Genomic DNA, 25,566 nt, shown 5'->3' with positions numbered 1-25,566 from the left:
GTATTTAACACACTATTTTACAGGAGATATTCTTAAGGGCACAGAGTAAGAAGAGGTGGAAAGGGGAAGCAGAGGAGGGTTAGAAGAACATGAGAGGAGGTGGAAGGCAGGGAAGGTCACCTGGATTTAATGCATATGTAGGCTTCAGATAGAGACAGAGAGAGAAACAGAGAGAAAGACAAATCATTCAAATGAAAAAAAATCAAATAATGGAGAGAAAGTACAACTGTTATCAGAAAAGCCTGCCCTAGTCTAAAAAACTCCTTTATTTTGGAGCACAGCTATATAGTTAACACAAGGACTATCAGGATGATGGCATGACAACTATTTTTTTAGCAAGGAGCTTAAAACTGCTCATGGACTTAATACAGTACTGTGGAACGAGCACAGTGTTTAAGGATCAGATATAAATGGAATCAGGTTCTGCTATCCACTTTAACTTCTTTTGAAGCTATGTCTCATCTATAGAAATGGGCATGGTACTTCCTCACAGAGTTGTAAAAATGGAAATAAGATCATTCATAACAAGGCAAAGAGCACACGGTGTTGAGCACTCAGAGGGTATTTAGTAAATGAATGGCACTCATTTTTTATTATTAATAGCAATATTAATAAAAACGATTAATGAAGATGGTGATTAATGATTAAAACAAAGCTGCCTGTAGTATTTGACTCATAGGCATTATTATAGATCACATGACCTTTTCTATTTTTATAAAGTACTATAAAGAAAAAAAGTCAACTGCTAAAATATTTTCCCTCTTTAAAAACAAGTGAAGAAAAAAAATCCCTTTGAGGAAAAAAATTTGTTTGAGGGATATAGAATAAAGGAAGCTTTGATGGTTAGAAAATTTCCTAAATGTAAAAGTTTAACCATAGCATAAAGTAACCACAGGGGTTGGTCACTTTTTACTGTGAAAAAATTCAATAGTAAAAATATATATCATAAGATAGTTTACAAAATTATACAAAAAGATCTAGAGAATCTTTTAGACTTCAGAATTTATAATTCTTTAAAATGCCTCTCTTTCGAGGATGTTTTTAGATTTGATTTAAAAAAAGGTCTTATAGGTAAGATTAAAAAGAAACAAATCAAAGGGAAGTTAATAATTCATTAAAATTAACTAATCTTCAAAGTTTAGACATCAAACCTGATCCTTGGTTTTAAAAGTCATCATTATTAATGACAATCTAAGTCAGTTCTAATTTGTGATTTAATCTCAATTGCTTTTTAAAATCTATTAGGCATTTTATATGGAATAGGCTCTGGATGTTGGGTCTTAACTGTCTATAAAAACTTAGTTGAATGCATTGGAAGACCAGAGAAAGGTGAAGTCATTAAAAAGCCCCAAGAAACTACTAACAACTGTTTACGCAAAACAGCTATAAAAGACAGAGGAAACATTTAACCCTATAAGCATTATGCACTCAGATGATTCTGAAAGTATGTTAAAGTTCTTACTCCACTTATACGAAGTGAAACTGGAATAATATGATGTTAATATATAAAACATCTTCTACCAATAGACAAATAACTTAAAAAAAAAAAAAAAAGGCCTTGGCACTACATCGAAGACTGTCAAGTGAATGGACACTTTTAAGTGTTGTTAAACTAGTTGAAACATGTAACAATAATTTTTTATCATTCTCCACTTGACTAATTCTAACTGAGTGGTCAGAATAACCTCAAATCAATAATTTAATTTACAGTGCCCCTGAACTGTTAGTGCCCTTGGTGCTTGGTAGAAAAATCACAAATCCTTTCAGGAGAAATCCTCTTGTTTTATTGGAGACATTTATTCCCATAAATAAAATTCTAAAGAAAATGGAGAGCTCATGAAACTAAATCTGCAAAACAATAAGACACTATGAGCGAAAATTTGATGAAATAGAACTAAAAGAACTTCAGGTAAAGCAGTTACCAGATATAAACTATATACAGTCTATGTTTAATATACTTGAAGAAATTTTTTGAATTCTGAAAATACTTAGAGAAAATAACTAAAAACTGACTATGTATATTTGAAAAAGACATAGAACTTTGAAAAATTAGAAACATAAAATGAAATTTAAAAATTCAATGGACAGATTTAACAGCAAATTAAACAGCTGAAGAAAAAAATCAGTGAACTGGAAACTAGGCTCAAGAAATTACTCAAAATGCAATAGTCAAAATAAAAAATATGAAAGTTAACATGAGAATCAAGTGAGGGGTCTAATATACATTTGATTAGCATCTCAGAGAAGGTAGTAGAGAAAGAAACTGGCAGAGGCAATATTTGAAGAGATAATATGTGAGAGTACTCTCCAAAACCAATGAAAAACATTAATTCACTGTTTTAAGAAGCCCAAATAATCTCAGAATGAATAAATTTAAAAAAAAAAAGAAAGAAAAGAAAACATAAAGCCTCATGTTGAAAATGCAGAACACCAAAAACAAAGAGAAAGCCTTAACAGCATTCAAAGAGGGGGGGAAAAAAATTCCATTCATAAGCAACAGTTGCTAGACTTTGAGATGACTTCTTATACTCAACAAGGAATGCCAGGAAACAGTAAAATACTAACTTCAAGTTTCTGAGAGAAAAGTAACTACCAATCTATAATTCTATATCCTGCAAAAAACATCTTTCAAGAATGAAGTTGAGCGGAGACTAGTTTGGCTCAGTGGTGGAGCGTCAGTCTGCGGACTGAGGGGTACCAGGTTCGATTCTGGTCAGGGGCATGTGCGTTGGTTGTGGGCACATCCCCGGAGGGGAGTGTGCAGGAGGCAGCTGGTCTATGTTTCTCTCTCATTGATGTTTCTAGCTCTCTATCCCTCTCCTTTCCTCTCTGTGTAAAATCAATAAAGTAATAATAAAAAAAAAGAATGAAGTTGAAATAAAGCCATTAAAAAACAACAAAAAAATGACTTTCTTACCAACAGCCTATCATTAAAGTAAATGCTAAATAATGTCCCATACATACATAAAGAAAAAGATTTCAGATGGTAGGTATGAGATGCAAAAAAAAATAAATGAACAGAAAGTGGGTAAATCTGAATGCTGAATATATAAAACAGTAACATCAAATAGAGTTTATAAAAAAAAAAAAGAGGAAAAAAATTAAAAAGAATCACAATACTCAATCATAATCTATATATAAAAGCCTAAGCAACTGGTAGCTATGATGTGCACTGACCACCAGGGGGCATATGCTCAAAGTAGGAGCTGAAACCACAGGCATAGAAACTGATGAATCTCAGAGGGAAGGAGATAGGGGGGAGGGTGGGAAGAGATTAACCAAAGATCTTATATGCATACTAGAGGCCCAGTGCAAAGATTTGTGCACCGTTGGGTCCCTCAGCCTGGCCTGCACTTTCTCACAACTCAGGACCCTTCGAGGGGTCTCAGAGAGCTGGTTTGGGCTCGATCCCCACAGGCCAGGCAGAGGGATGCACTGGGCCTCTAGTAGCATATAAAATAGGGTGGGGATGAAGTGAAGAATGGAACTGGGAAATGTAGCTAAAAGCTCTTACAGTGTTTGGGAAGAGTGTGAAAATATTAACTTTAGACACTGATAAGCATGCATTTTGTAATTTCTAAAATAACCACCAAAGAATAAAAACAGCATTATTTCCCCCAAAAAATAGAATGAAAAAATACCTCATCCATCCAAAAGAAGGCAAGAAAGAGAAGAAAAAGATGGAACAAGTAAACATACAAAAAAGAATGCCAGGCATAACATCCAAATACAGTTAACTTTTGAACATGGATGGCTTTGAACTTGCATGTGAATTTATTAATATTTATGTGTGAATTCTTAAAATCTATAGTAACAATAGATATAGTACAGTTTTATAAATGTATTGTCTCTGTCTTATAATTTTCTTAGTAACATTTCTTTTCTCTAGCTTACTTTCTTGTGAAAATACTGTACCTAATACTTATAACATGCAAAATATGTGTTAATCAACTGCTTATGTTATCAGTAAGGCTTCCAGTCAACAGTAGGCTCTTAATAGTTTTTAGAATCAAAAGTTATATTTGGATTTTTGACTGTGTGGGTTAGTCTGCACTCCTAATCCCTACCTTATTTAAGGGTCAACAATATATCAATAATTACAAAAAATTTAAAATGAACTAAATACACTATGAAGACAGACTTAGAAGTCATCATTAATATTGGTCTTCCTAAATGCTAAAATGGTGTCTGGAAAGACTATTTGGCATTTCTAAGGATTTAGAAGAAGAGTGGTTTAATACAGAACATTTCTAATGGACTTGGAAAAGACAGTAAGTAAACTTGATGCTAAAGTTAACAACAGGGAATATGAAAACATAAGAGAGAATTTTTCAGAAGACATTTTATTTTATTTATTTATTTTAAATATATTTTATTGATATTTTACAGAGAGGAGGAAGGGAGAGAGATAAAGAGCTAGAAATGTCGATGAGAGAGAAATATCAACCAGCTGCCTCTTGCACACCCCCTACCAGGGATGTGCCCGCAACCAAGGTACATGCCCTTGACCAGAATCGAACCCAGGACCTTTCAGTCCACAGACATTGACGCTCTACCACTGAGCCAAACTGGTTTCGGCCAGAAGACATTTTAAAGAAAACTTCATCCCACTTTCCCTAACATCGCCAACCATTTGCAATACTTACTGATAACTGCAGAAAACCCGTAGGAGGTCTTCAGTACGAAATTCTCGAGGGAAGTCATAAATTTCAATGACATGTGGGAATTCACAATCACTGAGGTCAATATCAGGAACTTCATTATTATAATAATCAAATCTAGGTTCCTGGATCCTATTTGTATTCTTCATATTCCCTGACAACTAAGAAAGAAGCAGCATATTAGTGAGCCACATCAAGTCAGATCATTATATAATAGTAGAGGCCTGGTGCACAAAATTCATGCACTGGTGTGTGTGTGTGTGTGTGTGTGTGTGTGTGTGTGTGTGTGTGTGTCTCAGCCCAGTCTGCGACCTTTTGCAGCCCATGACCCCTTGGGGGATGTCCGCCTACCAGCATAGGCCCTGGGGCCTAAGCCGGCAGTTGGAGATCCCTCTCACAGTCCAGGAGCCCTTGCTCCTTACCACCTGCACACTCCCTTAGCGTTGCCGCAGAGGTGGGAGAGGCTCCCACCACTGCCACTGTGCTCACCAGCCATGAGCCTGGCTTCTGGCTGAGTGGTACTCCCCCTGTGGGACTGCACTGACCAGCAGGGGGCAGCTCCTGCATTGAGCATCTATCTGCCTCCTGATGGTCAATGCGCATCATAGTGACCGGTCATTCTGCCACCAGTCAATTTGCATATTAGGGTTTTATTACCGTATTTTTCGGACCATAAGACGCTCCGGACCATAAGACGCACCAGTTTTTAGAGAAGGGAAATGAAGAAAAAAAGATTCTGAAACAAATAGTGTCCTAAAATATTTTATGTGCATTAAAACCCAACATCACAGTCATAAACACATGTAATCAACCCTGTAAAGTAAACAGCAGCATTTAGAACCATTTTAGAGCCGGGCAAGCACACAGAGACCACACAGAGCCGGGCAAGTAAAAAAACTTTTTTTTTTAAGTATATGTGTAGGCTATATTTGGACCATAAGACGCAGGGACTTTTTCCCCCCACTTCTGGGGGGAAAAAAGTGCATCTTATGGTCCGAAAAATACGGTATATAGGATTCTCCCCAAGTAATCTTTCTCCTAGTCTCTGTGTTCCTAATACCTAACCTTTAACATTGTCTCTGTATTAATGCTGTTCATAAATACAATGACTAGGGTTCTATCACCGAGTTTATATTATACATAAGAAATACTTGAAAAGGTATTGAATTTCTAGCAAAGACAGGCAATGCATGAAACCTAACTTGCATCTATCAACTACTGTGTGAAAAAACGTGGAATGATTAATGTGGTGAGTTACCAATGGCACATCGTGGAAAATGAATTTCAGAAAATAGCTGAGGAGATCAATTAATAAAGTTTGCATTATTTGAGCTCACTGATCAGACTCATCTCATAGTGTTTCTTTTGGAAGCAAACAAAAACAAAAATTTAAGAATAAAAACACTTTGTTAGTCCACCTTTTGTTGAACTTAGCTTACAAAGGAATTTGTTAAGGCAAATTTAAGTGGTACAAGTAATTATAATTAAGGTCCCTAGCATGAGAACTACTTAAAATAATTGTCACATAGCAGGTTAGTAAAGAAATTAATAGTAAAAAAAAATAAAAAATTAAACATTCTAGGAACCTCTCATGCATTTGGGGTCTCTGACTCTCTCATATATGCAAAGTACCCATATATATATATATATATATATATATATATATATATATATATACACATACATATTAAATTTGGCTGTTTTCTAAACAAACAAACAAACAAACAAACCTTAAAATTCTACTATCCTATGAAAAAACTAAAGGCTATTAACTATTTTACACTAGAAACAGAAGGGAAAGGGAAAAATAGAAAGCCATTTTGTCATTCACTTGTTATAGTACCTAGATGCTGATACTGACCACCCAAAGCCTTTAGAGTGTCTTTTTGTTAATTAAAAGCCCAACTAGATCCCTTCAAGCTTTCCCTCTATTATACCATGCCCCTTTTCCCATCAAATGAGAAAATGAAAGCTCTCAATGCCAGGACTATACTTCCTTTCCTTAGACAAGTAAAAAATGGATTTAAGAATTTTATTGAGGAGGGAGGAAAGGGGAAAGGTGATTTAAGTAAAACAAACAAAATGTTTATTTATTGAAGTGCCTCTAGTTCCGTTTCTCCACTAGGCTTCAGTTTTACATCTTAAAAAATGGGAATAATAGTAATATTTATACCTCAGAGACAGCTGTGGGGATTAAATGAAATGATGCAGTAAAGTGCTTAGCATACTATATGGCACCTAAATATTCAATGAATTCAACCTTCTTTAAACAAAATGTAATTGAGTGCTGAATCTATTACAGGCCACGCTATTCCCACTTTTTTTTTTAATCCTCACCTGAGGATATTTTTTTCCATTGTATTTTAGAGAGAGTAGGAAGCAGGGAGGAAGGAATGAGAAAAAGAGGGAGGGAAGTAGGGAAGGGAAAACGGAGGGAGAAAGAACGAATCATGTGAGAGAGGCATATTGATTGGTTGCCTCCTGCACACGCCCTACCTGGGCAGGGATGAACCTGCAGCTGAAGTTGGTGCCCTAGACCGAGATTTAAACCCACGACCCTTGGTCCTCAGGCCAACACTCTAACCCCTGACCAAACCAGCCAGGGCTCTTTCTACTTTTAGGATGCAGAAAGTACAGAGAGAGTATTTTTCTCACCATAACAGAGCAGCTGATCTATAAAATCATAATTCACTCAACAGACAGTTGAGACTCCAAGACAACCAAGAAAACTGAAGTCCACAGAATGACTAATCCCTCCAAAGAGAAACAGAACATATAAACCGTTGGCCTTTGACATATCATGGGAAGAAGCAGCCACCACACAAGTGAGCAAGTAGATTATTAGCTAAACTTTAACAAAGTCTTAAAAGCCTAGAGTGGGCTGGTATATCAGTTTAATAACTCAGAGCCCCAGAAACAAAGGGAGTCTTAAGTCACTTGCAAGTCCACTCTTAAAACAGGTGCCACACTGTCTTGATTACTGTAGTTTTATTAAAATAGCTATGAAATCAGGAAGTTTGAGTCTTTCTACTTTGTTCTTCTGTTTCAAAATCACTTTGGTTATCCTGGGTCCATATGAATTTGGGAAATACCTTAATTTTATTAATCAGAGATGAACATGTGATGTCTTTCCATTATTTAGGTCTACTTTAATTTCTTCCAACATATTGCAATTTTCAAAGTACAAGTTTTATATGTCTTTTGTTAATTTTAATTCTAAATATTTTTATCCTATTATAATTAAAATTGTTTCTTTCATTTCATTTTTGGATTTCTGGCATTGACTTTCAGAGCTACTCTGCAAAATAAATAAATAAATAAATAAATAAATAAATAAATAAATAAATAAAGCACCCATGAATTTACAAACTGGGGCTAAATAATGCATTGAAGGTAAAGGTAAACAATGCATGACTATAAAAATACCTCTGAAATATAAATACTAAGAAGTGATTAGAAAGAGAAAGGAAAAGAGGGTAATCTGGCAAGAAAATATAATTAAGATCCTTTGCTATAACCTAGTCCGAAAAATTGATTTTGTATAATTATATTCCATTTCTAAGCTAACTATTAAGCATTTTGGCTTCTAGGACTGATTAAATAGCAGTGTTAATAATATCAAAACATACATTTCTTAGTCTATATTTCATGGAACAATAGATATAAAGCCTATAAGTTAAGTTCCCGGTCAAGGACACATACCTGGGTTGCAAATTCAATCCCCACTCCTCATCAAGGCATGTGCAGGAGGCAACCAATTGATTTGCCTTAGCATCGATGTTTTTCTCTCTCCTCTCTCTCTCGCCCCCTTCCACTCTCCCTAAACATGAACATAAATAGAGACTCCAGGACAATCAAGAAAACTGAAAGAAATATCTTCACTCCCCGGGTGAGGCTTAAAAAAAAAAAAAAAAATCAAATATATGTCTGTTAACATGAGCTAGAACTAATAACAAAAGATACTAACCCTCCTACCAATAAGTTTGCCGATCAGTAGAGAGAGGCACAGGAGCTAAGGAAGTTTTATTTAGACAATAATTCCTTTGTTCTTGTACCAACACTCAGAAGGTTAAAAGAGGTCATGCCAATATTCTTTTCAATATTCTTTTCTAGACTTATCAACTTAAGTCTCTGAGCTTTAGAAGATTTAGTGTGATCTACAGAGACTCATCAAGAGTTGCAATTCTGCCGAAACCGGTTTGGCTCGATGGATAGAGCATCGGCTTGGGGACTGAGGTCCCGGGTTCGATTCCGGTCAAGGGCATGTACCTTGGTTGCGGGCATATCCCCGGTAGGGGGTGTGCAAGAGGCAGCTGATCGATGACTCTCTCTCTCATCGATGTTTCTAGCTCTCTATCTTTTTCCCTTCCTCTCTGTACAAAGTCAATAAAAATATATTTAAAAAAAAAAAAAAGTTGCAATTCTGGGAGTTCAATAATGGCCTAGCTATGCTCTCTACCTTCCTCAGGCAATTTTATTTTATTTTATTTATTTATTATTTTTTTTTCTCCTTATAATTGTTATTCCTTTATTTCTTTTTTTTAAATATATTTTATTGATTTTTTTTGCCCCCCTCCCTCCCTTCCCTACATACCCTCCCTCCCCAGAGTTTTATGTCCATTGGTTGTACTTATATGCATGTATACAAGTCCTTCGGTTGATCTATTATCTCCCCCAGATCTCCCTCCCCTCCCCACTGTAAATTGACAGTCTGCTTGTTGCTTTACTGTCTCTATATCTATCTTTTGGTTCATCAGTTTATAATGTTCTTTATTATCCATAAATGAGTGAGGTCATGTGGTGTTTCTCTTTCATTGATATTTCACTCAGCATGATGCTCTCCAGTTCCATCCAGGTTGCTGCAAATGATGAGAATTCCTTCTTTTTTATGGCAGCATAGTATTCCATTGTGTAGATGTACCATGGTTTTTTGATCCAATCATCTGCTGATGGGCACCTAGGCTGTTTCCAAATTCTGGCTATTGTAGATTGTGCTGCTATGAACATAGGGGTGCATATATCCTTTCTGATTGGTGTTTCTAGTTTCTTGGGATATATTCCTAGGAGTGGGATTACTGGGTCAAATGGGAGTTCCATTTTCAGTTTTTTGAGGAAACTCCACACTGTTCTCCACAGTGGTTGCACCAGTCCCTCAGGCAATTTTAGAGTTTCAAACATCACAGGAAACTGCTTCACATGCCAATGGCTGCCACACCCTACACTATTGCATACTTTCCTGCCTATTAGATGTATTAGAAAAACCTCCATATGTTTAGCCATTGTCAACAAAGAAATAGGCCAGCTGGGAAAAGAGCCAAACATCTTTGGTTGGAAAGTTTTCAAGGTAGGGAAACATTCTGGTTTAATCTTTAATAAAGTATGTTTGGAGTAATACAAATAATAAATTAAGTATAATAGTAGCCAAAGGACTATTAATGTCACTGGATTTGTGACATGTTTTAATAACATTATTTTTATTACATCTTCTAAAACCCAAAGCACAGGAGACCAAAGTTTAAAGTTAGATCTGTTTTAACATTCTCAATCCATTTCTCCATCTCCTCCTTTTTTGTTCTCATCCATCCTCATCCCTCAGCATAGATCCACTTCCTACCAAGCACCTCAGAAGATACCCAAACACAACACCCATGCACTCACTGGCTGTCTTTGGCTTAAAACACTACATACTCCATTTTCCTGCCATTCCCAGCATTAGGACATACTAGTGTCCTCTCAGGTTATAGTACTATGCTCCTCAAAAATACTAAGTAGTTACCTACATTCTTTTGCGCCTATTCTAAACAGTGTTAAGACCTGAAAAACTGTTACCCCACCTGACTGCCCTGCCCCCTCGATACAAAACCATATCCATAAGCTACCACAGAGAATCCAAGTTCTAGCAGCAATTATGTTGTTTGTTTTTTAATTGAATTCAGAGAGGAAGAGAGGAGGAGAGACAGAAACATCAATGAGAGAGAATCGTTTTTTGGCTACCTCTAGCACCTCCCTGTCCCCCACTAGGGATGGAGCCCTCAATTCAGGCATGTGCCCTGACTAGGAATCAAACCCATGACCTCCTGGTTCATAGGCTGACGCTCAACCATTAGGCTATACCAGCCAGGCAACAATTATGTTTTAAAAGCACCTGGAGGCTACCTTAAAAAGGAAGAGATCTCTAATTCTCCCCTATAGCCTACATTCATTCAGTGACTATTTAATGAGTCCTACCATGTGTTAAAGGCTTTGTGTGCCATGCCCTTCTTTTGTAGGAAGCTGTCCTTTCTCTATGTGTACCTATGTTCTCTACCCACTCAGTTATTCCCTTCCCCAACTCCTATGAATGCTGCTTCCTTTCTCAGACTAAGATCATTTTCCAGTGTTTGGATCTTTAAAAACTTCTCTATATTCACTCAAACTCCCCCATTATTTGTATTTCTGAACCCAATTTGATTATAAAATCTCTGAATAGTGTTTTTCCTAATTATGGGCTAACAGTAATTTCTAGTTACCACACTCACTTTCTGAAATGCATTTAAGTTTCTGTATTACCTTTGAGCAGTGGTTCTCATTTTATGTGCAACAGAATCACTTGATGGGCTAAAGAGTTTACATTTCTAACCATTTTCCAAGTGATGCTCATGCTGCTGGTCCAGGGACCATATTATGGAGACCATTGTCTTTGAGAATCTGATGAAAACTAAGAAAAACTACACCTATAAAAATTTTCATGCAATTTCAAGGGGTTTATGAATGCCCATTCATAGATACTTTCTGCTCTATATTTCTAAGAAATGTTTAAATTATAATGTTTGCTGATTTGATCATAAGAAGTGCTAACAGAAGTGCATGCAGTAGGTGTGCATGCAAACACATTCTAAGAGAGTAGAAATTGCTTGGTATTGGAAAGTCAATTCTGTCCAATGGGCTGACCTTTTCAGTATCATGTGTCTCTTTCATGTGCGTGTGATTATTTTTCTGTACTTCTGGTTTAACTCTCAGAAACAAGACTCATCAGTATTTAAAAGGCTCTTTGGAATCACTCAAACAAAACTCCATTTATAGGTGAGAAAGTGGTCTGGTAAAAAGAATATAAACACTGGAGTAAAAACATCTGAACATCTACTGGAAAAATAAACATTAATAAACTAGCCTCCTCCCCTCAAATAGGCCTGTGTAAAATATTGTCAACACAGAAGAGCCCCTTTGAGAAGTTTCCCTTGTCCTCAATAGATAACCAGTATCCATTAAATTCATCTTTAGTCTATTCACTAAATCACTCAGGACTTGGCTATTTTAAGTATCACTCAATTCTGCATTTTTTTTCTTTTTAAGATCTACCATGTAGTCTTTTCTCAGTCTATAGTCCTATGTGTTTTGCAGGAACCCTTACATTGGAGATAAATCAATGAATGTGCACAAATGTCTCCAAAATCCCAAGTTTTATGAATCTACAAATTATGAAAGCATCAAGCAATTTCCAGTAAACATACCTCTTGTAGAAGACGTGGATCCAGGCAGTCACCATCATCATTAAACATGGACTCCCAGCTCTCCTCAGTAGCTGTACTTTCCTCCATGTGGGAAGTTTCTATCATTTTCGGTTCCATAGATGTCTCTACAGAAACTGATTCTACACCAGGAAAGGATATACCAAATTCTATATTCTCTGAGTCATCTTCCTCTTTTGTTTTAAACTCTTCAGTTTTCAGTTCATGCAATGCTTCTGTTATATCATTAATACAATCTAGATCATTGTCCAAGGCACTATCTGAAAGTAATTTTGTCCCATTTAACATACTGAGTTCAGAGTCCAAAGAGATGTTACAATTACCACCAGCAATCTTCTTTATAGGCAAGGATGAAGCACAATCTGATGAGCTTTCTGTCAACTTTCCTGTTGACTCTGTGAAACTACATGAAATACTCTCAGCGTAAATATCTGAGCAAGCAGTGAGGTTGCTGAAATTTTCAGTGTCATTCCCACCTCTAGCTACATGAAAAGGGGTTGTATCTGTACTCATTTCTAAATATTCTGAGAAACTACTTGTGTTGCTATAGGCTTCACCAGCTATTCTAACTGCAACGACACAAGGGCTGTCTACAGTTACTTGATCAGACATGGTATCTGTAATGTCCATCATACATGACTTATTTGTAATGTCACCTACACTCTTAAGTCCATTACCTGTATCTGTTTCATGAGCAAGAGCAGCTGTATCAGAAGGCTCACACTTTATGCATAACTCATCAGCAGTGTTGTCATTCTCCTCACACTCTCTAATCATCGTTGGATCAAAAATGCCATCTGTGCTCTCTAATGTGTTGACTGAAGTCATTTTATAAGAGATGTGACCCGTTGTCTCAGGAATGGAACTTATACCTTTCTGACCCAAGATGAAATCTACACTATTGGCTATGTCACCAACATTCTCAGCTTCAAAGTCTACACAAGGTTGGTCAGTGACACCATCTGGACTTCCAGGAATAGGAACGGTGGTGATGCCTCTACTGCTGAGCTTCAACATTCCACCTGATGTTTGCATGCCTTGTTGCACAATTTCAGAATCAGAGCTTAGTTTTACTGGTCCGATCATACTCTCTGGTCTCAAAACACAACTTAAAACTCCAGGAAACTGATATTGTATTTCTACGTTGGCATTTGTTTCATTTCTGCTTTCTAAATCTCTGTTTTCACATGTTTCCCCACTTAGTTCAAGCCTACTGAAATCACAGAATTCCACGTTTTGGAATGGTTTGTTTAAAATTGGAGCCTCACAGATTTCTGAACAAGACTGAGATAGAGGCAACCTCTCATGTCCTGTCACATCTGTGGTTTCAACCTCCGCCTTCTTTGGTTTAAAATGTCTTTGTAAAGGTACAGTAGGTACAGTGCCAGAATTGAGGACTCCTTGCTGATGTCCTTGGGATAGTATTTCTTTGGATTCTGTGGCTCCTCTCTTAGTACAAATCCTAACCTCATTGTTTTCTTGAAGGTACGTGTCTTTTCTTAATTTTGTTGAAGATTTCTTTCCTTCCTTTCGATTGTGCTCCTTTTTATCAGAATAAATATTTAATCTTTGAGTCTTAGGTTTTTCTCTAAAGATCTCCTTTTGGGAGGGACAATTTTTTTGTTCTTCTTCCACCACAGAATTAGGTGAATCACAGCTTTTTTCCTCATCCCCTGTCTTGAGGAGTTCTACACCCCTTCGAGCTTTAGGTACATAAAGTGCCATGTCAGGCCTTCTGGTTCGAACTCTGCATCTCACTGCTTCTTGCTGCATGGCACCACTTCAATCTGCAAGAAATAAAATGATTTAATTACAAAAAACAAATTATAATGTATTAAACCAAGAGATTTTTAAAAAGTCGAGGGCCTACTAATCCATCCTATAGAAACCCTCAAGTTAAAAGAAAACCTGCCATAAAATAATTAATACAATCACATAAGCAACTAATAAAATTCCAAAACTGCCCATAAATTTTATCCATATACCCTCTTTCTTCATATTCCCCAAATCTTTTACCTCTACCTTCCAAGTGCTATTTTTTAAACAAGTAGCCTTATCTTAGGCTGAATTAAAACAAATTATCTGAACAGTGATTTTCATTTATCAAGTACTCATAAAACACAACCATCTCCATATTCTAGGTGGTCATAATTTACATTGAAAAGTATACTCAAGGAGGAAACCTAAAAATATACTGGCTCAACATAAATATTACATATTTATGTAAGTATAATTTTTAAGAGTAATAACTGAATGTGAGTAATTTGAATGAGGGCTAGAAAAAAAGATGACTAATCAGGAACTGCTTTCGAACTATGATTTTTAGGAAGAAATAGGTAGTGGGAGAGAGAAAGCCATTATTCTATTAATACCATTTAATGTAGTGACTTATTATAAATTGCTCTTCTTTCCAGCAGCAATAAAACAGGTCTGGGTGGAATGAAGAAGGGTGGAGGCCAAGGAATGAGAGGAGACAACTCACACTAGTAACTTCCTGACAATCTCCACCATGGTTGCTCAATGGAATTTAAAAGGGGGAAATATTTAACAAAAGTTAAATAAACCTTCACCTACCAATAAAATATAAATAAATGTGCTTGACAATTTCATATTGAGTTATTCTTTTAATATTCAAAAAAGTGAAGTTTTAGGTTGTCCAGAAAAAAGTAAATAAGGAGGCGCTATCTGTAGCAAAAAAACAACCATACACACTCTGAGGCACCCATTGTTAGTATTTCACCACATACATTTCAAAGGAAAGAGATAAGATGAAAAGAAAGGCTAACAAATCCTGTCCACTCTATTCCAGATCCCTAAAACTTCATCTGATTCAGATAACTTCCTCAGTAAAGGAGCTCTGCTCTCATGGCACATGCTACGTATTTTCTTTTCACTCCAGGTATATACCATGACCCTGATTATAAAGTGTCCTGAGTGGTCTGCTTGTCCCTTTTCTCTTTTGATGTCTTAATTATGTAGCCCACCAATCTTCGTGGATTTTCTATTTTTGCATTTGTGGCCAGCAAACCACACAATCAGGCATATGCCCTGACTGGAATTGAACCCTGACCTCCTGGGTTCATAGGTCGACACTCAACCACTGAGCAATACCAGCCAGGCTCTTTCTCTCTTTTAAAAAAGTTTTAACTTTTTCCCAATGTTTTAAGTGGTTTTATCAGTTCCATTTGCTTCTTATCTGGAGAGGAGACTCAGTTATTTAAGGTGTATTTTGCAGCTAATTTATCCTGGATTAGTCATCAGCATGTAGTTCTTTTCAAAATTACATTTTCTAAAGGGGATAAAAATTCAGATTCCTTTATGATAGTGGGCAGTTAATTGCTAACATACACCTTAAAATGTTTCAGGGCAAATCATTTTTTTCTAACTATACTCTGAAACACTGAAATCATATATGAGCACCTGTCCAATTGTTTCTACAGTTTCAAATTCTTCTAGAGTAGCTTCCTTTAAGTATCTCTCTGATCCATCTCCCTGAGAAAGTGAATTAGTCAAATCCATAACAGAATGTCAACACTGTCCATATTTGGTATCTAAAACATAGAGATCCCTCTTCAATCAACAATAGGGAATACTGACACTTAAGGCACTCGATGAATAATTCAACCATGAATTGATTTGATCCAGTACTTATCAAAGTTCACTTGAGACATCTGATATTTGAGAGAAACTGCTGAATGGGTAGGTTAACTATTCATTCTTCCAGAACAAAATCTCTGAGCTCTATGACTTTGTTACTTCATTAGAATGCATCATAAAACTAAACCATATATTTGTCTTAACTCTTTATTTGGAAATAATTTCTAGTTTATAGATAAGTTATAAAAGTAAAAATGCCACAACGAGCACCTGTATACCTTTACCCATATTTATCTATTGTTAACATTTTATGCCCCACTTGTTTTACCATTTTTTGCAATCATACATGTTCCCTCCCCTTTTCTTGTCTCTTCCTTCCTACACACACACACACACACACACTCACACACACACACACTCACACATGCACGCACGCATGCACACATATTTACTTTTTTCCCTGAAACTTTTGAGGATAAATTGCAGACATCATGGCCCTCTACCCCTAAATATTTCACAGAGTATTTCCTATAAGTAAGCATATTCTTACATAATTACTCATTATAAATGTAAGCAAATCTAACATTGATACCTTTATCAAATCTAACATAAATATTCCAATCTTGTCAGTTGATTCTGTCATTTCCTTTATAGCATATTTCCCTCTCCAATACCAGACCCAGTATAAAATCAGGCAATACTTTTAGTTACCATGTCTATTTAGCCTCCTACATGCTAGAACGTTTCCATAGCTCTTCATTGTCTTTTATGACATTGACATTTTATAAGACTAGCTCCACCTTCCCCCTTTTAAATTAAACATCCCTCATTTAATGTCGGCTTGCCGTTTCCTAATGATTAGATTGACATTATACATTCTTAGCCAAATAGTACATAGGTGATCATGTGTCCTTCTCAAGGAATCTCATCTAGAGGCACATGATTTCCATCTCTCCTTCAGCGATGATATTAACTTAGATCACCTGGTTAAATACTGTCCAATTTCTCTACTATATGATTACTATGTATTTTTTCCCTTGCAATTAATAAGCAGTCTGTGGGGTAACACTTAAAAAGCATGTAAATATCCTGCTCCTCATCAAACTTTCCTAGATTTTACATCCACTAATGATTTTAATCTGATCCTAAACTTACTATGATAGTTGTACAATGATGATTTTCCAACTCTACAAGTCCCTTCGCATTTACTAGTCAACCTATTTTTTCAGAAAGCAAAAGTAAATCGTGTATCTTACTTCACCTCAGAAAACTAAGATCCCCTGAATTAAGACTCAATGTTAGAATCTTAACTTTCATAGTTGGTTAATATACCTGAATAATATTTTCTAACTTAGCAAATGGAAGATGAAAGTAATTATCACATTATCCAATGTCCCACTGTAAAAAGAAAAGAAAAAGCATGCATGTCTCTTAAGTTCTATGCTCCTATAATGTGTCTCTTTCTGCTATTTTCCAGAAAACACAAGATTTAAGTTTGGAATTCAAATACAATAATTAATCCATCCCAGATGGCTGGTAATATTTATTTCTCTGTCCCTTTTTAAAGCCATCTCAAGCCAAAACCGGTTTGGCTCAATGGATAGAGCGTCGGCTTGGGGACTGAAGGATCCCGGGTTCGATTCCGGTCAAGAGCATGTACCTTGATTGCAGGCATATCCCCAGTAGGGGGTGTGCAAGAGGCAGCTGATCGATGTCTCTCTCTCATTGATGTTTCTAACTCTCTCTCCCTTCCTCTCTGTACAAAATCAATAAAATATATTTAAAAAAATAAAATAAAATAATAAATGTGGAACTTCAAATCATTGGGAAAATGTGGAATATCCAATGTCAGAAAACCTGCCTGGCTCACTTGCCAATACTTTACTGAGGATTTTGTTTAAATATTCATGTAAAATCAGTCTATCGTTTTCTTTCTTAGTACTGGGAATTATGTGACTGGGTTATCAAGGTTACTCTAAGACACATTATATAAAGTTAAGAATTTATGTATAAGTCTGGGCTTACTTCTCCTTAAATGTCTGGTATAAGTCATTTGTAGCACTGCCAGCGAATAGTAATTTTTGTTGAAAATGTTTAATAATCATTTACTTTCTTTAATGTTAAGGTCCATTGAAATTTCTTCTTCTTGAGTCAGTTTCACAAATTGCTTTAGAAAATGTCTTTTGATGTGAGTTTTCAAATATATTGATATAGAAGCTGATCACAGTACTTTTTTAGCATTCTAATATAAGTACTTGTCTAAATATCTAAAGTTAATCATTATTTGTATCTGTCTCCTAGTACAATGCTTTTACTTCACAATCCCTCCCATATGTACTCTTAGTTTTCATCCAAAAATATCTTTTCACTGCTCCCATCTTTTAATACATTTTTTCTATTGTTACTGTTAAAAAAATCTGTTTTGTCAGATTGTCATTGCTTTTTGTAGATATCTCTCATTCTTCTCTGATGATTCTCAACATATTATCTTACAAATTTGGTGTTCTCAAATGTCTACTTTGTGTTTAAGTATGTGTTTAATATTATTAGTTTCCTACTAGGGCAACACTATTTGAATATTTTTGCTATTAGTCTTATACCATTTCTAGTCATTCAGGGTAATATCCTTAAATTCATCTTCAATATCACCAATTTTCTTTTCATATTTGCCTATTCTGCATTTTAGCTTATCCAATCAGTTTTTAAACTTTAATGACTAAGGTCCTATTTTGTCCCCTCCAGTGCCCCTGATCTCCTTGGTCTCATTAATTTTATAATTAATTTAATTTTTGTTATAAGTATTTACTATTTAATAGTTTTACTTTTTGAAATTCTTAAAAATTTAATTCTGCTGCCTCTTGTGTATCCAACTTTTGCTTAAGGCATTGTCAAATTTTTTTTTTAAATAACTTTGAGTAGTGTGCTCCACATTAGAGGGACTTGAGCAATATCAGTGGTTATTCCATACAGTCAGACTACAAGCTTTCCTCTATGTAGTGGCTCTGCCGTAATGTTAATTTTTAACTTTTGAGGTATTCTGGACCATGCAATAAGGATAAAATATGAAACTCAAACTCACATGAGAGTAAAACAATAGCTACAAAATCTCAGGAAACTTTCGCCTTCACTCAGAAGCCAGATAAAAACAGACAAACTTCCTTATATTTCTTCTGTAACTGAGTAATCTTTTTTTCTAGTCTACCCTTAGATTTAGAGTACAATGCTTTGAGATTTAAGGCGTTAGAAGGTAAACTCAGTTTCCAAGACATCTGTCCCAGGCCCAATACCTCTATTCCTATTTCACGCATGGTTATTAAATCTAAGCCTCTTATCAACAACAGCAACCTTAGTAAAGTAAAAAATAAACAAAAACTGTAAACGATCATCCTGGCTGGTGTGGCTCAGTTGGTTGAGTGTCCTCCAGTACACCAAAAGATTGCCAATTCAATTCCCAGTCAGGGCACATGCCCGTGTTGTAGTCTCGATCCCCAGTTGAAGGGAGTGGGAGTGCGTAGGAGGCAGCTTATCCTCACATCAATGTTTCTTTCTTAAAAACTGCAAACAATCTAAACAGGAGTAATTGTCTAAAGTTATGGCTCATTCATACAGTGGATGGATATCTAAAACATAATGCTAAGTGAAAAGAATTTACAATCCAATCTATATATTTTACACAAAAATATGCGTATGATCCTCACTGATGTGGTTCAGTTAGTTAGTGCATCATCCATATACTAAAGGTGGCAAGCTCAATTCCTGGTCAGGGCACATACACCCAGAGTACGGGTTCAATCCCCGGTTGGGACATGTGCTGTAGGCAACTGATCCATGTTTCCCTCTCACATCTATGTTTCTCTCTCTCCCCCATATTCTCTCTAAAAGCCAATAAAATAAAAAAGTATGAGCATGTACATGAGTATGCAGTCAAGTAAGGACTGTAATTCAGGGGTTAGAATCCTGGCCCCTTGACTAGCTCTGACCTCAAATAACTTTATTGTGGCAAAATTTACTGCTCTAAGCCTTAGTTTATTCAAAGAAAAAGATGAGGACAATAATAAATTTATTTCATAGGCACACTAAATAAATTAAAAATAATAATGCATGCATAGAAAATTTCCAGTCGTTGTAAAAGTGTCAATAAGACTGGATACTATTTAAATAGGCAGTTGAGTTCCTTAAGTTACAAATTTGCACAGGGAATCAAAATCCCTTATAATATAGTACTATTCAGAATGTGCCATGATTACCTACAGAATCCATTTCTACTTGACACTAACATCTACTTCAACTATGTACTGGCTTTGCCCATCAATTTCTAACACTCTAATGTTGTAAATATCCAATAATATGAAGTAAACACAATGCAATTCAATTGTGAAATGAAAATACAAAACTTGAAAAGAATGCAGGATTTCATGAAGCCTATGAAACTACTATTGAAGGAAGTGGTCATCTCATAGCAAAAGCCTTGGGGAATAAAGACCTGGCAGAATCAAACCAGTGAACAACTGAAGAAGGGAAAACCCAAGAAGGATGATGACAGAATAGAAATCAAGAAATAAAATGCCAAAAGTTAAGAAAAATCTCTTGAGAAACTAGGAATGCTCTCAATAGTTTTGGTAAAGTTGATGCACTAGGCTAGTCTACTAGTATATGCTAAACCCCAAAAGAAAAAAAAAATCAAAGTTAAGGATGCTATCAGACTGTCACATAATTTTAGTGGAATAATTATACCAAGAAGGTGCATCATTCTTTGTTAATTCTAAGGATTAGTGCAGCTGTAATTACAAACTAAGTTTTTCATGAATAACTATAAAATTTTAGTCTTCATTTTAAATAGGTCCACTCTAGTAAGTGTTTTCAAAGCACTAATTTTCTCAACAAGACTTTCTCATAAATATATATTCCTAAGGGAAGAAATGCTATTATCTAAACTCTCTGAGAGAGAGAAAAAATGAGGGAAAAGAATTAAGAATTATTAACTTTATAGCTATATCTCATTATTGCTTGAATTTGTTAACATAAATGTAGTATTTTTGTAATTAAATTTAAAAATCATTAAAATTTAAAGATCTGCTATTGTTTTAGATTAAGAGGCCATTACTATAAATTGATGTAGGAGAAAGCACAGGCAATGAAATTGATAAACAGATCTTTACTGGACAAAAATCACTATGAACAGGAAAATGATAAATGAAGAGTGAGGTCTTTAATATTCTTGACTGGACAATAAAACAAGCAGTACATAAATCACTTGATGTTGGAAAGACACCTTTAAATGTTGCAGAATGCTGAAACAATCTCTACTTTTTGGTCAAGAATGATCTAGAACTACATTGTCCAATAAACTAGCCACTAGCCACACATAGCAACCGAGCACTTGAAAAATGGCTGTCTAAATTGAGATGTGCTGTGCATGTAAAGTACTCCTAGATTTTAAAGACTTGGTATACCCCCCCAAAAAGTAAAATGCCCCATTTAATATTTTATATTAAATATATGTTGAAATTGTACTATTTTTAATATAATGGGATACATCAAACAGTAAAATTAATGTCATTTGTTTATTTTATAATTTTATGTGGCTAATAGAGAAATTAAAATTACATATGTGACCTACATATATGGTCCGTGTTATATTTCTAAGGAGATAGTGCTGGTCTAAGATCTTGCCATATCCTTAGTGCCACAAGAATAAACAGTCTGCTTTTTCTCTTGTGTCTTGCCTGTTGCAGATTTTTCCACTTTTATCAGATTTTTCCACTTTTAGCACAAGGGAATATGCCAAAGCAAGAAATCAACTAAAACTTGAAGGTATAGATAAGCTCATCTCTGCACAAACATTTTAATGTTCCATATGTTCAAAATGATCCAAAAATAAAAATAAAGCACCAAAAGAAGTCTGCTTATGTTTCACAAATCAGAAAACAAGGTATGTTAGACAACATTCCTATGTGGTAAAAGTTACCCTTAACAAATTTAGAACCATTTCTTCTAACAACTTTTTTTCCTGAAAAGAGGACTTTTTATATATGTTTAAAACTGTAGAAGGCCCCAGATTCAGATTTACTTCTATGCATATTAATAAAACAACTCCCTTTGTTTTAGTATACTATCAAAAGAATTCTTATTCTCATTAGTCTATTTACAAACTGGCAAAACTAAGAGATACCAACATCCCTCATCAGTTCAGCAGCCTAAATATCCACTGTAAAAATATCTGAAAAGTAAATTTAGTGTGTTTATAATTATCTGTAATATACAAAATATATTACATGACACAAGTAAACCAATAGATTTCTAGATTACATACTTTTAAATTCTAGCCATCCCCTCAGAAAAATTCACAGTTCTTTTTTCCTTAATTTCATAGTTTGGTGAATGGTATCGCGAACAGAAACCTGGAAGTCATTATCCCTGACATTTCAATCAATTACCAAGCCTTGTTCATTCTACTTCTACACTGCTTCCAGTGATTTTATAAAATACAAATCAGATTTGCTCGTTTCCTAGCTCAAAATTCTTCAGTGGCTCTTTATCATGTACAAACTTTAAAGAATCTTATATAGCATATTTGACCCCTATCACCTAGCTCCACTGCCATCTCTAGAACTGCCTATCTGCCCAGCCACTCCTAATTTCAGATTTTGTATTTCATCAATTCCAACTCCTGGCAGCATAAAAAAATGCCTTTTTATACCTCTGTGGTTGAAGGCATACAATTTCTCAGTGGGGTACCTGCCTGACAGTCTCTACATGTCCCTTCAAACTCTCACCTTAAAAGTTACTTCCTCGTAACTTTGTAACTGAAGCCCCCTGATATATTATGGTCCTACGGACCCACTATAGATCTTTACATAACTAATATACCTTTATTAAAGCAATTGTCATATTGCTTTGCAGTTATGTGTTTGCATGTCCAGCTCCCTTCTAAACAGTAAGTTCTTCAATTTAGGGTTATTTTCTGTCATTGTATTTACAATGCCATAGCACTGCATTTGGTACCAAATAAATGTTAAATCATGGCAACTTAGACTTCACAACAAGTGATACACCCAACCTCTAATTAAGATTTGGGACCCCATTCACTGATTCATTCCACAAACATTTATTATTATGTGCCAAGTGCCATTCAGGCATTGTGAACACAGCAATGAACAAAACAGTCTCTGGCATCAAGGAGCTTACATTGTAATGGCAGAGACTAAAAATAAACAAACATATATTTAAACACATAATGTTTGATAATGATAAAGGCAATGGAGTACAATGGAGCAGGGTAAGAGATCCAAATGCTGGGTTGTATGGCTATTTTAGAAGGAAGACCATATGGTAAAGTGGAGAAGAGCACTCTGAGTTAATACCTGAGCTGATACTTGAACTGAGTCAGTGAGTCACACAAATTATCTAGGGAAAAGAGAATTCTAGAAAAAAATAAGAGCAAGTGCAAAGTTCTGAGGCAGGACAAGCTTGAAATGTCTAACAAATAACAGGAAAACAGGTGTAGTGACAGAAGAGAAAGGGACACAAAGGTCAGTAAGATAACTAAGGGCCAGAATAAGTAGGGCTTGAAGGCCAACCCAAGAGCTTTTTTATTGTGAATGTGCTAAGAAATCACTGACAGGTTTCAGTAAGAGAATAACATGATCTGACTAACCTTTGCTGAAGATCATTCTAGCAAAAATGTGAGACACTGACTATAAGAGATAAGAATAGAAAGAGGAAAATTTATAAAGAAGTCTAAAAACTAAAAGATGCTGCATGTCTAGTGTAGTAGCAAAGGAGGTAACAAGCAGTGGTTGGATTAATGATATATTCTGAAAGCAAAGGTAGCAAAACCTTAGTGTACGGACTATATAGGACATGAAGAAGGAAAGAGACATGTCAGAGTTTTGGTCTGATCAACCTGAGTGATCACAGTTAGTTACATTTACCAAGATAGGGAAGACTAGAAAAGGAAATGGGAAAACAGCAATCAAAAATTGTGATTTGGACATCTTTAATTTAAATGCCTGCTAAACATCCTGTACAGTTAAGTAACAACTAGATAGACAAATTTAAAGCTAAGTGGCGGTGCAAAAATTGGAGATAAATATTCAAGCCAAGGAACAGGGCCATCCAGGGAGTAACAAAGATAAAGGGCCAAGAGGATTGAGCCTTGGTGGTTAAACTAAATCCTCAAGGTCACAAAGAGGAAATGTGGCCTGCAAGGGAAAATAAGAAAGGAAGCATAAATAGCATCCCAGAAGCCAAATGAAGAAAATATTGTTGAAAGGCAAAGTAATCATTTGCATTAAATGTTAAAAGAACAGAAATTTTTTTTACTAAATTTGATAGGACAGAGATTATTGGTAACATTGGAAGGCTTCAGCGTGATTGGGGAGACAAATATCTCACTGGAATTAGAGAGCAAGTTGAGATAAGAAAGAATGATATAATAGGGAGGGAGAAACTGATAATGCAAGCAGAGGATGGGGAGGTTAACTAAAATAAAGGCATATTTAGTACTGTTTTCAAATACTGGCACAAAAATTAGCAACTATAATACTAGAAATTCTACCAATTCCTGCTGTATACTATTTTATTAGAAATGCAAGGGGAGTAATAAGTAGAGTATGATATTCTGAATTGCTCAATTATTCTCCTCAGGACAGGTAAGGCATTTTGAGCCTCAGGATTTACACATATATCAAGCCCACGTATTCAACATTGTTTTTAAGAGTTATTTTTGCCTTAGTGGAGTTTAGGATTCATTAAAGCCCGTACAAAATTAGTTCTTCTGTCATTTGAATCCAATCAGTCTAAGGAACAAAAATTCTGCTTCTTTAATAATGCTAGCCTGTATCTTTGTGGAGTACTGTGCAATCTTGTAAATGTAGCAGTTAAAAACACTTTAAACTTTTATAAAATGCTCAGTATTCTGATGACAAAATAGATTACGAAGTTCCTTATCTTGGGTCACTATGGGATACTACCTGTGGAAGTCTCCAAAAAAAGAGATTTCTTTAAACAGGTTACCATTTTTAAAGATAATGGATGGCTCAAAGGTCTATAATAGAGGAAATCTAGTTTTAAGAAGAAAAAAAAACTTAATAAAATGCAAAACCCAAAAGAGTAAGATTTTTGGATTTTCCCTAACACAAAAGCATTATACAATAAACGTATTAATTAAATCTGTATTCTCACCTCACAGAGATAATTATTATTTACATTGTTTCATATGCATTTAGACCTTCTTTTTTAATAAAAAGCTTGTGAGATATATCTGCTATGAGCACAGAATCCTGTATAGAAAGACTTTCTAAGCCAGTTTTTTTGTCAAAAATTTTTGCACTCCAGTTAAAAATATTTCACATCATGACACAGAACATTCAGAATCATATCCATGTGAATGAAAAAAGTTCCAAAAAATACTTATTTATACTGCTCTTTTTTTAAAAAAAAATCTACTCTAGTTCATTTTTAATTTAAAAAATTTTTAGATTCTTATAATTTAAATGAATTTATTCAGTAAGTTGTTTCACTTGCTTGTTTAAAAAACATACTAAAACAGCATTATTTCAACATTTTCACAGCAGGAATAAAAAAAATTCTCTTTTAAATGACTTGGAATTTTGGTTATAGAACAAAATAAAAGAAATTTAAAAAAAAAATCAAAAGATTAAACCACCTAACCAAGAGTTTTTAACAAAATAATAAAATTAGAAATATACTCAATTTCCACACTTCCAAGGTCCTCCACTCCCAATGTCAAGTGCACTCTGCAAATAACCACGAAATGTCTTTCCACTGCAAAAGAG

General features: G+C 35.2%; 1 protein-coding gene across 3 annotated transcripts in view; it reads right to left on the bottom strand.

Moving 5' to 3' along the window:
• R3HCC1L (R3H domain and coiled-coil containing 1 like) overlaps positions 1-25,566 on the bottom strand; it is a 65,228-nt gene that overhangs the window by 8,801 nt on the left and 30,861 nt on the right. For all 3 annotated transcript variants that reach the window (XM_045581971.1, XM_036438785.2, XM_036438786.1), the window contains exons 2-3: positions 12,152-13,956; positions 4,647-4,822 (exon numbers count right to left, since the gene is read on the bottom strand). In XM_045581971.1, coding sequence (XP_045437927.1) covers positions 4,647-4,822; positions 12,152-13,942 — 1,967 coding nt within the window. In that variant the 5' untranslated portion in view covers positions 13,943-13,956. The remainder of the gene's footprint in view (positions 1-4,646; positions 4,823-12,151; positions 13,957-25,566) is intronic.

The sequence above is a fragment of the Pipistrellus kuhlii genome, unplaced genomic scaffold (assembly GCF_014108245.1).
Source record: "Pipistrellus kuhlii isolate mPipKuh1 unplaced genomic scaffold, mPipKuh1.p scaffold_m20_p_15, whole genome shotgun sequence".
In the NCBI taxonomy this organism is placed as follows: domain Eukaryota; kingdom Metazoa; phylum Chordata; class Mammalia; order Chiroptera; family Vespertilionidae; genus Pipistrellus; species Pipistrellus kuhlii.
This window is presented reverse-complemented; position numbering and strand designations above follow the sequence as displayed.